This window comes from Triticum aestivum, chromosome 7A (assembly GCF_018294505.1).
Source record: "Triticum aestivum cultivar Chinese Spring chromosome 7A, IWGSC CS RefSeq v2.1, whole genome shotgun sequence".
NCBI classification, from domain to species: Eukaryota; Viridiplantae; Streptophyta; class Magnoliopsida; order Poales; family Poaceae; genus Triticum; species Triticum aestivum.
The window spans coordinates 74,423,362-74,437,423 of record NC_057812.1 but is presented as its reverse complement, the minus strand read 5'-3'; the positions used below and the strand labels follow the sequence as shown (position 1 = coordinate 74,437,423).

General features: G+C 48.7%; 2 protein-coding genes across 2 annotated transcripts; one reads left to right on the top strand and one right to left on the bottom strand.

Moving 5' to 3' along the window:
* Positions 1-3,487: 3,487 nt before the first annotated feature.
* Positions 3,488-6,057, top strand: LOC123150617 (GDSL esterase/lipase At5g45910; the record flags this gene model as incomplete). The annotated part of the gene is given in 3 exon segments (XM_044570457.1): positions 3,488-3,878; positions 4,135-4,557; positions 5,499-6,057. Coding segments are annotated over 3 exon segments (1,029 nt in total), but the record flags the coding sequence as incomplete, so codon positions are not given.
* Positions 6,058-6,912: 855 nt separating this feature from the next.
* Positions 6,913-13,442, bottom strand: LOC123150616 (probable beta-1,3-galactosyltransferase 14). The gene is made up of 7 exons (XM_044570456.1): positions 12,877-13,442; positions 11,927-12,079; positions 11,771-11,853; positions 11,558-11,657; positions 8,770-8,883; positions 7,783-7,925; positions 6,913-7,648 (listed from the first exon to the last, which is right to left on the bottom strand). Exons 1-7 carry the CDS (start codon positions 13,278-13,280, stop codon positions 7,554-7,556), a joined length of 1,092 nt encoding a protein of 363 aa, XP_044426391.1. The 5' UTR covers positions 13,281-13,442; the 3' UTR covers positions 6,913-7,553.
* Positions 13,443-14,062: the final 620 nt, after the last annotated feature.

The following is a 14,062-nucleotide window of genomic DNA, read 5'->3' as shown; positions in this document are numbered from 1 at the left end:
GCCCGCGGCCGGGGCGGACGCCGCCAACCCCGCCAGCGGGGCAGTGTGATCCGCTTGCGGCAGGAGCGGCGGGACGACGCCTGCGGAGTCCGCAGCGGACGGCGGCGCCGCGGTGTGGACCACGAGGTCACGCCCAAGCGAGGGCGCCGGCGGCGTGGAGAAGACGGAGCCGATGCTCCTTGTCCCGATCGGAGCCGGAACAGAGACGGCATCGAGCGGGAGGTTGAGCAGAGCCGCAAGAGAGGCCGGGAGGAAGCCCGCAGCAGTGGAACCGGTGGTGGCGGCGCTCGACATGGCGGCGGCGCGATCGATGGCGCGGCGGCGGCGGTGAAGGCGGCGGCGGCTGCGGCGGCGGTGCGGGTATTAGGGTTTAGAAGCGGAAGCGATCGTAACCTAGCGTGATACCATGTAAGACAATAAATTTTGGGGAACCAGCACAACCCTCTAGGGATGGCTTATCTCATTATATAATGATTGTGTTACAATATGTACCATATACGTACATAGGTACAGAAGCTATACATAGTCTAACAGTGCGTATCTAAGCTGGGTAAATTACTAGTGCGAGTTGGTTATGTAGTGTGTTACGTGTGGCACCCAAGTCGCCGATGGATGCTAAGCTCGGCAATTACGCGAGTCTAGTGACAATCAGCTGGCCAGCGTGATGATTACTACCACCACCTTTTCTTTCTAGTAGTATTTCTTGTTAGCCAAAGTGCCCTCCCTGCCAATATACAAGACCTAATTTAACCACGCATAATCATGGCACGTACTACGTACGTGTTGGTGCTGCTGGTCCTGACTGCACGCATCAAGTGGGTTCCTTCAGTTGGGCCTCGCTCCATCACTTTCAGCATCATCTACTAGCGTTGATAACTAGCTACCAGATCGATCACACTAGCTAGCTCCCTAGCTTAGTTGATGCCCATGCATGATTGTACTACCACTTTGAAATTCCAGAGTTTTTGATTGAATGGCGGTGGTGGTATGATAACGATGCATGATCATGACGAAGGTGCATCCATCCATCAATCATCTCTGCGCCATGCATGATGCATGGCCTGGTTATTAGTGTTGCGTTAACATGGATATACCAAGTGCAGGCCATTGTGCTCTGCTACTGACTCGATAGAGACCGTCCGATTGGAAACAAATGCTTTGTGTTCGGATGGATAAGTAACACGCTGGGGACAACGTATGCATCCACGTCGTTCTTCGCCTCTACGGCTCTACCGTGGCGGTATGCGGTGCAAGATGAGATGCGGAACCTCCACTTGTTTCGACAGCGATCACCGGATGGACGCATGGATGGACGGAGCGCCGAACTTGTATTCGGCGTCGCATTGTTCTCTTGCTCTACCCACCACCAGTCCGTCGCCGACGACCGCCGCGCCGCCTCCGGAGGCAAGTGGACGTACATTCCATTCCATCTCATCATCACGAGCGCAAGCAGACGGATAATCCTGTGCCAATTATTCGCCGGGCCGAAGAAACGTGTGCCACAGAGCAGAGACACCGGTCAAACTTAGCTTGCGTCGACAAGAGGCATGCACACGCAACACACACACAGAGAGTCAGGGACACATTGTCCATGAGCCACGTACTTGTAGGAGTGCCGGTCCCCTCACGTACTTAGAAGGAACTAGATTTTCTCTTTTGGTAAAAAAGATCAACGTCTTGGTACCTCGAGCCTCGTAATCAACCTAGCCAAGCCACCACGGCACGCCCATGACAGGGAGCAAAAGCGGGGCGAAAAGAGGTGCCCAAGTTTCAAAAGGGCACAGATCCTTCCGGGCACGGGACTCGTCGCGGCCACGTACGTCAATTGGCCCGACTTTTTCTCGGCCAATGCTAAATTTTGCTAATCATCCGGGCTAAATAAGCTTGGTGGCTTGCATACCCACGGGAAAGCGCGGCACATCATCACATGGAAAATCGCCGGAAAAGCGTGGCCAGGTCGCGTCGCCTCGCCTCGCCTGGGCGCGCGCAAAGGAGACGAGAAAGGGAAAAGGATGGTACGTACCCAGACCAGCTCATGGCGGCTACGCTAAAGCTCCCCGCCTCTTGCGTGACTAGGTAGGGCGATCGGTAACCACCGAGATACAGATGGCCGCAAATTATTGTGAGTTTTTACCTTTTAGTGGATGAGTTTGCGAATGAAATAGACAACTCGTCGTCCCAGTGAAGATAGGGTCTTAATAAGTGTCACATGTGTGGCATGAACACATGGTAACTCTGAACTTTTTTTTATAACAAGTTTAGTTAAGCAAGAATGCTAATTTTAGTTGTCAAGTTTGACAGCTTTTTTTTTTCAGAAGGCAAGTTTCATTTTTTCTTTTCAGATGACAGCTTCAATTGTAAAAGAAGTCAGGACCGGAGTGCTTCGTGTCACACGCGTGACACTTATCATTTGGGTAAAGATACGATGTGTGCCTGCCGCCGTCATTGGAAACACCAAATCGGGGGCGTCGGTCTATCGCGGTCTGTAGCAAAGAGCTCCTGTACCTTTCCAAAAAGAAAAGAAAAAAGAAACTCCTATTTTCTAAAAAAAAACTGATTAAAAAAATAAGAAACTCCTATCGTTCTAATTAGAAAAAGGCGAACCAACGTATGATTGGATGGTTAGAAGGACAATGATACCCTCAAGCCACCAGGGTTTAAGTCCTAGACTTGACTTGACATAGGTGGTTGCATTTTCATATATTTATTCTAGGCTTTTGAGCTTCGTTCAATAGCAGGAGACGTCCACCTCGACTACGAGGCGACCCTGGTGTACTTCATCGTTTTAAGATGTTATGTCGGCTCGGTCTCTTGAAGGTGTTCATATGGATAGAATGTGCGTGCGTGTTTTCATAAGGATGAGTATATATCCGTCTACGTGAGTGACTTTGAGACTTCGATTGTACTGTGTTCAAAAAAGAAATTTTCTTAGAAAAAGGAAATGGATAAAAAAACCAAGAAAAACAAGAAACTCCTACCTTTTCAGAAAAAAAAAAGAAAAACAAGAAATTCCCTCACTCACACTAGACCGACCGGCGTCCGGCGACACGAGTCCAACAGCAGCGGTGATTGCCATTTGCCATTGCCATGTACCGGGCCGGCGGCACGTAAAGCGAATCCCCTTCAACTTGCTGCAATGCTGCATGCACTCCTCCACACGCCTGGCCTATCTACCTGTACATGCGCGTCGACCATGGCCCAGCCTCTGCCACGGCCACGGGCCTATAAAAAGCGCTGCCCCTCGCCGCCCGTTCCATCCATTCAAAGTGCTCTGCTCCGCTCTGCTCTCTGTCCCGCCCGCCGGCTCATCCCCGCGCGCAGAGGCAGCGTCGCGGCGAGCACACCACCGTCGACCCCCTCCTCCTCCCCCTAGCCGCTCCCGCGCGCGGCCGGCGGTGTCGTGATGGCGAGGTCGTCGTCGTCGCCGACGGCGAGGTTGCCGCTGCCGCTGCTTGTGCTGCTGCTGTGCTTGTCGTCGCTTTCCATGGCGGCGGCGCAGAAGTACAATGCGGTGTACAGCTTCGGCGACTCGATCACGGACACAGGGAACCTGTGCACCAACGGGCGGCCCTCGGCGATCACCTTCACGCAGCCGCCCTACGGGGAGACCTACTTCGGGAGCCCCACCTGCCGCTGCTCCGACGGCCGCGTCATCGTCGACTTCCTCAGCACCAAGTACAGCCTCCCCTTCCTGCCCCCCTCCAAGTCCACCTCCGCCGACTTCAAGAAGGGCGCCAACATGGCCATCACCGGCGCCACCGCCATGGACGCCCCCTTCTTCCGCTCCCTCGGCCTCTCCGACAAGATCTGGAACAACGGGCCCATCAGCTTCCAGCTCCAGTGGTTCCAGACCATCACCTCCTCCGTCTGCGGCAGCAGTGAGCCCTCCCCTCAGTCCTCTCCCATCATGCTTTTCTTTTCTTTCTTCACTCCCTTCAAAGCCCAGCCCACCATGTCTGCATGCTCTGCTGCTCCCTTAATGCACGAGCAGCAGCATGATTTCCTGCTCCATCCAGCTGTCGCCGCTGCCACTGCCATGCCGCTGCCGCCATTGATAAGAGCTTTACTACACACTTTTCATGGGGCCTGGCGAATTGATTCGCTTACGCGTGTGTACTATCACTATTGTTGCAGGCTGCAAGAGCTACCTGGCGAACTCGCTCTTCATCTTCGGGGAGTTCGGGGGGAACGACTACAACGCGATGCTGTTCGGCAACTACAACACGGACCAGGCGAGCACGTACGCGCCGCAGATCGTGGACACCATCGGCGCCGGCGTGGAGAAGCTGGTCGCGATGGGGGCGGTGGACGTGGTGGTGCCCGGGGTGCTCCCCATCGGCTGCTTCCCCATCTACCTCACCATCTACGGCACCTCCAGCGCCGCCGACTACGACGCCCTCGGCTGCCTCAAGAAGTTCAACGACCTCTCCACGTACCACAACAGCCTGCTGCAGGCCAAGGTCACGAGCCTCCAGGCCAAGTACAAGTCGGCGCGCATCATGTACGCTGACTTCTACGCCGGCGTCTACGACATGGTCCGGAGCCCCAGCAAATACGGTACGCGCGTACGTTCGTTCATACGTACATGATTTCATGCACACGTACTGTACTCCTTACGGACGCACGGAGGGGCTGGAGTTTGGCGGCTAGTCGACTAGCGGCACCGTTGCGGGCTAGATTTCAAACTCGCCGTGACTGCGCTGGACCCCCGTCCGTCGTCGGCATCGCAGAGCGTTTTTGGACAGGACAGAGCGTGTACGATGGAGCAGTGTAGCACGGGACAAGCATGGACATGGCGCCGGGATTAAATGTAGGATTATTCGGCGTTTAAGGCTCGTGCACGATCGAGCAGTGAGCTTGCAGTGCTGCACTGGTGCGCCACTAGTCCTGCACTGCTGGCCAGCAGCGTGGTCACCACCACATGCGCGTCGGTGCGCCCGTCCATGTGCGTGCGCTGCGCTGCGCCGGCCGTAGGGATTTCCTGCCGTTGCCCCGCTCTGGCTCGCGCCGGCGCCGGCCGTGGGAGCGCGAGCGCGTCCTGCGCCCAGTCCAGTCCAGTCCTGTTCCGCACGCGGTCGATCGCCGGTGAATAGAAAACGAGGTCGCGGGCCGACACGGGCGCGCTCGCGCTCGTGATACGGGGATCCCGAGCGAGTAACGACATCCCGTCACGGGGGAGAATAATGGGGTTTGGTAGGCGTTGCTCCTCTGAACGGGCGCTACTTGCAGAAGCAGACAGCCGGTGCTCTGTTTCCCCAACCGAACACATGCGTGCCGCCCCGGTGGCGGTGGGTGGTTAACGCCGGGACACACGCCACTGCTCCCGCACGTTGCCGATCGATGATCGGAAAACCATCCCTCCCCTCGGAATCTTCGTACGAGGGGCGTCACGGACCCATCATGACAGATTGATGCAATGCAAGAAACCAAAACGATGAACCAACTGACACTGTGAGGTGATATGATCTGATCTTAACCTTGTGTGGATGTGGATGCAGGGTTCAGCTCGGTGTTCGAGGCGTGCTGCGGGTCGGGGGGAGGCAAGTACAACTACGCCAACAGCGCGCGGTGCGGCATGTCGGGCGCCTCCGCCTGCGCCAGCCCGGCGTCGCACCTCAGCTGGGACGGCATCCACCTCACCGAGGCCGCGTACAAGCAGATCACCGACGGATGGCTCAACGGCGCCTTCTGCCACCCCGGCATCTCCCACTAGCCAGCCACTCCCGCTGGCCGATCAACCAGCTCATGCATCGTCGTCCATGGATCCATCATTAATCAATCAATCAATCAATTATTATTATTATTATTTGTTCAGTCGGGTTAATTATTATAAGGAAACGTTTCTGGGGACTGGCTAAGGCTGGGTTCCCGGTCTGATCTGGGCGCGTGTGTGCTGATGAAGAAAGGGGAAAGAATGACGGCAACTGTCGTGGAATAGTACCGCATGTGTTGCTATGAACCTGTAATAATCTGATAATTGTTTTGTTCCATGGGGAAAAAGAGTGGTACAATTGGATGAAAACGAAAGAAAGAAGAAATAAACACGATAATAATGAAGGAAGGAACTTTCTGCCGTGGCAGCTAGGGGTTTGGATCTTTTCGCCTGGCGCACGGGGTCATGTGCGGCCGGAGCTTTTCGGTAAAGACGCTGCACAAATCTCGCCTCCGATGCTCATCCTGTCCGGGACGGGACTACAGAGTACAGACTAGGCTAGTAGAACTAGTCACTGTGGTCGATCGTCGTCGGGGCATTGCCCGTGACGAAGCCGGACAAACCGTGTCTGGCAGGGAAAACGCCCAGGAGAGGCTGGGAGCAGTAGTGAACAACAGCTCGATGATTAATATAATCGACAGTGCTTCCTGTTTCATCTCCGTGAAACGAACCAGTACTCCCTCCGGTCCTTTTTAGTTCGCATATTAGATTTGTTTGAAGTCAAGCCTCGTAAAGTTTGATCAACTTTATAAAAAAAAATACAAACAATCATAATGTGAAATCAATACTAATAGATGCGTCATGACTTAAAGTTCCATGTTGTATAACTTTAACATGGTAGATATTGATATTGATATTTTTTAATATAAATATGGTCAAACTTTGTAAAGTTTGACTTCAGACAATTCTTATATGCAGAGTAAAAAGGACCGGACGGAGTACTAAAGAGGCACGGTGAAAAGGCTTACGAAAAAAAAAACACACAAGGTGAAAAGCCTTTTGGATGATCTACAGAGAGATCGACAGATGAAACTTGCTATACTAGATTCGCTCGTTAGGCGGATAAGGATACACGGCCCTCCATTCGGACAGTGACTGGTGCTGCCGTTTTGACGGCCGAATCTCAACTACCCACGTCGAATCGGCTTGAATACAAGGGAGAAATTAAATGCGTTTTGCAAGTGGCTGACGACGCGAGCAAAAGTGGACTGAGCTTTTCTTCCTAGCTGGAGTCCGTGGACTTGCTAGGCCCGCCCAAAGACAGCTACCACAAGACCCATCATCATCCTTGCGAGTAGCAGGATCCTCCCTACTCAATGCTACCACCAACATCTCTACTTCTCTAGTTGGCAACACGGCAATGTCATACAGTTGTCGGGGCCTCGAGAATGGCATCTCAGCGAAAAGGATCCAAGCGAGCAATCCAGATCTTTTGACAAGAGAAAGAGCTGATTTCTAGCACCGTCTTCGCGGAAAGCAAAATGCACGGTGTGCTACCCAATTTGTACCTACCGCACCCTTCTATACACCAAAACCTCCTCGCCGCGTTCGCGATTTACGCACGCGAGCGGTAAATGCTACAGCTGTGGTTAAAAGGCAGGTGAGAATGTGCTTGCAGCTGCGTGGTGTGGCGCCTGAATCGCACGCAGCTGTAGGGTTCCTCGTCAGTGTGCTTGGTGACATGCTTGCAAAAACGGCAATGATTGTACTACCTGGTGATGGAATCGAATCGAATCGGATGTGTAGGCACTCCAAGAATCTATTGGGTCAACCGACCGTTTGTGTCATCATCATGCCTGGTCCAATGTCCATGCATGGCTCCCTGTGTCCTGACGAAGCTTCACTCGTCATCGGTTTCAGCGGCCTCCGTTGGACCACCCGTGCACTCTTTCCGCTGGTGAAGCTCCAGCATCTTTACCTCCGGGTGGCATAGCCCTGGATGACAACAGATGGAAACCCGTTAGCATTTATGAAAGCGTGTTCTGGTAAAATCGTAGCCCTGGGTCAGATAATATGTGACTGAAGTAAAGTCGGCTGAAGATAGAAACTGGAGTAGTCAAGGAAATGACCTGAGCATTTTGGAATATCCCAGACAGCAATTGAGGACGCTGTGCACTCGGGTTCGCACAGAGCATGCGTGTTCTCGTGGTTGACGTTCATAGCAAGCATCCAGGATCCAATAGTAACATCCTCATTGTTGAACATTCGAAAACTGGACAAACATGGGTAAGAATATACAGTATTAAACAAACATATACTGTACATGATTCAGTTTGAAGTAGGACGATGATGCAAATTTGGTAGTGTTCCTGTGTGCGAAACCGGTTCACAATATTCTTTAAAAAAAATCAAAGTCAGAAACTGTCAATTTCCTTGATTCGACTACAACCTACTATAGGCTTAAGGATTATTAACCTCAACATAACAATCGCGACTCTTTCCTATGGCTCTAACTAGACCAGACACAGGAAAAGGAAGTTCACCTAGGCACATCACTTACTAATAGATGAAAGAGACATGACCACACTCCCTATCCATGTCAGGTATAACTTTCACGCTTTGGCATATGCTTTCAGCATGAGGGAATCTGGCCATAACTAACACATCTCAAAATATTCCAGCCTGTAGGAGGAACGTTCCCAGTCAAAACTTGTTTTCAATTTCAAACTGACACTAGTGACTGAAAAAATGTTTGAAGCTCAATGCCAAGCAGTCAATTTCAAACTGACACCAGGGGGAGTGAAAAAAAGTTTTAAGCCCGTTGCCAGTAGGGCATTTTGCTGGCACTTCATGGCTATAGCATATTAGCATGACTACTTGGTACTTGGTGCCAGGGGCGAATTGCTCCGCACCATCGCAAAGATCACTCAAGTTGTGAAGTGCATTCATGTGTCACTAACATGTGGCCCCGGGGCACTTTTTAGTTATACATCTTTCTGTGGTACCAAGTTAAAAAAAATCTTGGTACTAGTTGGCATGCAGAGACCCAAAAAAGAATATTTACTGGTACAGTTAAACATGCTTATGTGTAAGATGGCGAGTTTTAGAATATTTACCTGTTGTTTCTCAGAGCAACCAGGCTTGCCACCACATCAGCTGATAAAGCATAAATAGGCCCATATGCATGAAGGAAGTATTCTGATCCAAGTAGGAAGGACTGTGGCTCGTACCTGCATTCATCAAAAGAGCACAATCAAAAACAATAAGTAGGCAGCGACGAGTGCTACACAGTATAATTGCCCAGGTAGAGCGTTCGCCGTTCGCAAATACAAAAAGCATATGGTATGGATTGCGCTCTAAGTCCCTGAACTTGTACACCGTATGCTTTACATACCACTAAACTTGCAGTTCCATTTGTTAGGTCTTTAACCTCTTTCTTTTTTTTCTAATTTCGCACTGTTTTTCTTAGAGAAAACCCCCACTAGATCCAGTTATTAAATGAAAACAGCTCGTTCACAAGCAGGTTCGAACAGTAACAAATCTGGGAACATAAAGCCGTAAGGCTGAATACAAGAAAAACGGATGAACTCGACTACAAATTGTTAACCAGCAGCTTTGCGCTTATGAGAATTCGGCCTTTTATCCTGACTCCTTACCCTAATGGTGACATTGTCAGAGCAATATTTTAATCCTGTGGGAATGTTTTTGGATCCCGTGCAGCCGGTCCTTTTGTCCAGATATAATCCAACTGTTGGAATTTAGGCAGAACCATAACTACACATTTTGCATCACGTTTGTTCTTGTTATTCTAAACCATGAGCAAAGGGATTCACCAAATACACAATTTGCATGACTGCATCCACGTTTGATTTGTTATTCTAAACCCTGAGCAAAGGGGTTCACCAATTACTGGTATGTGGTATCATGTTTGATATATCAGTAATACCAAACACATACGGTCTTAAGCTACTTTAGTACTACTACCACTTTTTGAATGTGTGTTACAGTAGAGAAAACTATTTAACTTCAGGTATCACATATAAATTGCAAGGTTCGAATTCTAACAGATAGAACTGTTAATATTCAGTGAAATAACAGTTTGAGTTACAAAAGATCAGAGATAGCATCATATCAAATCGCAAGGTCACCCATGTATAACCAAATGTTTCAACCATGTTTTGGCGAATTACTCACCAAATAGAAGTTCAGAGATAGGATCATATCAAGTGATACCTAACTAACACAAATACGCAGGTTTAGGAACTCATGGCACAATCCGCACCAACAAATGTTTCGCCCATGTTTTGACAATTTACTCATGACGCAGCATGTAGCTACTAGCTAGCTAATATCGGTTGAGCTTACATCAAGTCATCAAATAAGCTATAGTTTCACTCCTTAACTACAGATATGAGCGGCAGAAGTTTTGGATACTCGAAAAGTTATCTTTGCACTGTGCGTTCACCTTTTGACCATACTTGCACAAAATTCACTATCGTGAACAACAGAACTACTCCCTCCATTCGGAATTACTTGTCGTAGAAATGGATGTATCTAGACGTATTTTAGTTCTAGATACATCCATTTCCGAGACAAGTAATTCCGAACGGAGGGAGTACTAGTCAGCATAACAATATATCCAATTATCCATACATAACCAACTTTCTCCCGGCCATTACATACATGTCCATGGTAAAAGCACATACCATATTCACTGAGAATAACAAGCTCCTTAATATTCCTAAAATGATCGAGAGGGGACATTATCAAACTTTGCCCAACATCACTTAGGTCTCCTACAACTGATTAGGCAATAAGGTTTGTACTCACAGATTGTTATTAAGCTTTATTTTCCGAAATTAATGCATGTCAAAGTAAGCTGAAGCTAAAACTTGAAGAAGCATTGCCATTCACTTGCATTATTTATTTATTTTTACAAAATTGCCATTTCTATTTTTTTACTACTAACTTACTTACACTGGAACATTATCTAATAGTTGATCCAGACATTTAAAAATATATAAGCAATCAAAGTTAGATATATTTAACCAGAAAAGATACAGAAGAGACAAGTACATTGGACCGCAGGGAGCAGAACTTGACAAAATAAAGGTAGCGAACATGAAAATTCTCTAAGCCAAACCAACACTGAACAGATTTTGTATCCATGAGCATTAACCTATTCTAAACAGTCCAGTACCTCATTCCATGCTAACCATTGCATTCCCTTCCAATACCCGAGTGCAATTGTTGGCTCCAAAAGAAACATATCTCAGGAAGCTCAGAACTTAACTATGAAACACAATGCAGATATGAAAGTACTAGACCCAATCCAAAACAGTCAGCGCTGAACATAGAAAAACAAATTTAGGCCCTTACAGCAAATATTGCCTACTAGACCAATCCAAGTGAGCCCCACTACTTCTTTATATCCTATGATATGAAAGTACTAGACCCAATCCAAAACAGTTATGAGCGCTGAACATAGAAGAAAAATATAGGCCCTTATGGCAAATGTTGCCCACTAGACCAATCCATGTGAGCTCCACTACTTCCATATCTCCTATGATGTAAACCAGGAAGTGGTGTACAATTAATGCGGAGACACCATTATAGGTGAAACAAGGATCACTGACGGCATCACTCCTTGCCCACCAGACAATGCCAATCATTTTGATTTCAGATAACTATTACGAATGTTAACACAAATACTTCTGAGACCGTAAGACTGCAGTTTTGATGCACTACTGTTATGCCGTAGAAAAAAAAATCTCTTCTAGGTCAGGTTATGCAGTATTAGCTACTTTCCGTATATTTAGCATGTAACTGTATGTATTGCTTCTTAGAGTTAGACATCCTTCACAAGGAAAAGTGTTAGGTAAAAAATGAAAAGAAGAAACTAACCATTTCAATTTGGGATCAGTAAAAACAGGCCCCTTCTTCATGCATCCAATGTATGTTTGTGTATGTGTACGTTCCTTGGCCAAAAGCAAGGAGAGTCTATCTGCAGGTTAGAAATTGATGATGAAAGTGCCAACCTTACAAAAAGAAAAATTGTGTATGTTGATCAAAGCCACTAAGAGCATATATCTTGGATATTGTCAGTTTCTTGCTCACCTGGCCTCAAGTAAATGTCATCATCAGCTTTAACATAGAAATCAGAATCGAACAACGCATAGGCAGCCTTAAAGAATGCTAACCTAAAACATAAGATCAAATCAGTTCCCATATGAAGTGATAACACAATGATATGATACTAGCTATACTGTTTACGTTTTGTATGGAAGCCTGCTATACTCCTCCTCGAGATCTAAAAGCACAAAATCATCATATTCTTCAACCTCTCTTTCAAGAGCTGCCATCTTAGACTTGTCATTGCTTTTGCCGATCACGAATCTGAATGCCAGACCAGTAGCTTCCTCCAACCTGCATTAAAGTGGACATGATGAGAATTGCCAGAGCAATTAAGCAACATCATAACTGGATAGAAACCAAAATAAAAACTACTCCCTCCGTCCCATAATATAAGAGCGTTTTTCAAACCGTTTTAGCTTAAAAAGCGTTCTTATATTATGGGACAGAGGGAGTAGTTGTGACAATCATCAAGCAACAGAACTGGGGCCACGTTTATCACTAGAACTCTAGAAGCAAATGCACAAATTCCCTGTACAGACCAATAGATTGTCCAACTTCATGCATCATTCTTCGAACTCGAGAAAGAAAATAATTAATCACTATTTATCAGTACTAGTGAGACAGAGTGCAGCAATTCAAAAGGATCAATACGTTCTTCTAGAGTGATTCCACTAAAATCATGAGTATATCGCAAACTCGCAGGAGTTATGTCTAAGAGAACCACCAATGCCTAAGAATTAGCAAGTCTGATGCCACAACAGATAACTCACAATCAAACTCAAGGAGCAAACATAGAAACAAATGAATCCAATATCCATATGATCCACAGGGTGAACTTTCCATATGAATGAATGAATGAGCTAGCTATCGATCTTAAAATTCAAGTGACCAGCAATGACTTATGTTACTGACTGAGAATTATAATAGCCACAGGATGATTTGAATACACCGCAGTCAAAATCTAGATCACAGAAATGGACAACGGAACGTTAGGTAACCAAACAGATCAACAGTTCAGCACTAAAGCTAGATCTCGAGCAACCCAAGCGAACACGAACTAGGAAGCTGTGGTACCAGCGACAACTAACCGAAGGAGACCCTGCCGATCGGATGGGAGCCACGTCCGCCTGAGCGCGCGGCGGCGGCCGACGGAGCCGAACCCGGTGAAGATCCCGACGAAGGCCATGACCTTGTGCCTGCCGCGCGATCCGGTGGCGAGGCCCGCCGGGAGGTCAGTGGCGCCGCCCGCGGCATCCTCGGGGCGCCGGTCCCAGGCGACGGAGACGGAGAGCGGGTGCGAGGAGTCCGGGCAGCGGCCCCGCGGGGCCTCGGCGGGCGCCCGGGAGAGGGAGACCGCGGCGGCGAGGAACCCGGCGAGGCCGAAGAGGAGGCAGGCCACGGAGACGGCCGGCGAGGAGAGGAGGCGGCGGAGCGAGGAGCGGCGGGAGGCTGCGGCCGCCGAGGAGGAGAACAACTTGGGCGAGCTGGGCATGGCTGCGGCCACGCCGCGCGCGCTGCCGCGGGTGTGGCGGGCGGGTGGGCGGGATGGGGGGCGAGGCCGCGTGCTGCGGCCGGTGGGCGGCGGCGGCGTCAGATCGGAGCAGGTTTAGTGGTGGCGGAGCGGAGCGGGCGATGGGTGCGCGACAGTGTGACGGCCTCGGCCGTTTTGCTTTGTGTTGGTGTAGTGTGACTGGAATGTGTGGTGGGCTGGGCTTGGTCTAGAACTCTAGACTTTTTTTTCTCAAGCAATTTAGAGACATAAAACGAAATCACATTGCCTCAAAAAATAATTTAAACAAAATCACTAGTTAAGGGTCACCCCTTGCATGGAAACCATTTCGAAAACTTTGTGGAAAATTCATATTCAACCTAAGATCAAGGTCTTCTGGTGGAAGGTGCTCAAATGTTTCCTCCATGTGCAGATCAGGTTATTCAGAAGAAATGTTAGCGAGGAGTCGCATTGTCCTTTGTTTATGTGGGCATGGCGAGGAGACGATTTTCCATGCGCTTATAAAATATGACCATGTGCTGTTATTCATTAGAGGACACATCATCGGAGAGATGTGTACTAATCTCTCATCTTTCGAGGGATACAGACTACAGTTTGCTAGAAGAGTTGCAACTGAGGTTGCTCATATATGTGCTAGACGTGCTCTTTCAGTAGAGATGAATTCTATATTCGATGTAATCCTTGACCCGCAGTGCACTCAGTCATTAAAGTGCCAAAATCATCTTTGCCATCAACACCCTTCTTAAGGTTGTTACCGTCACCAT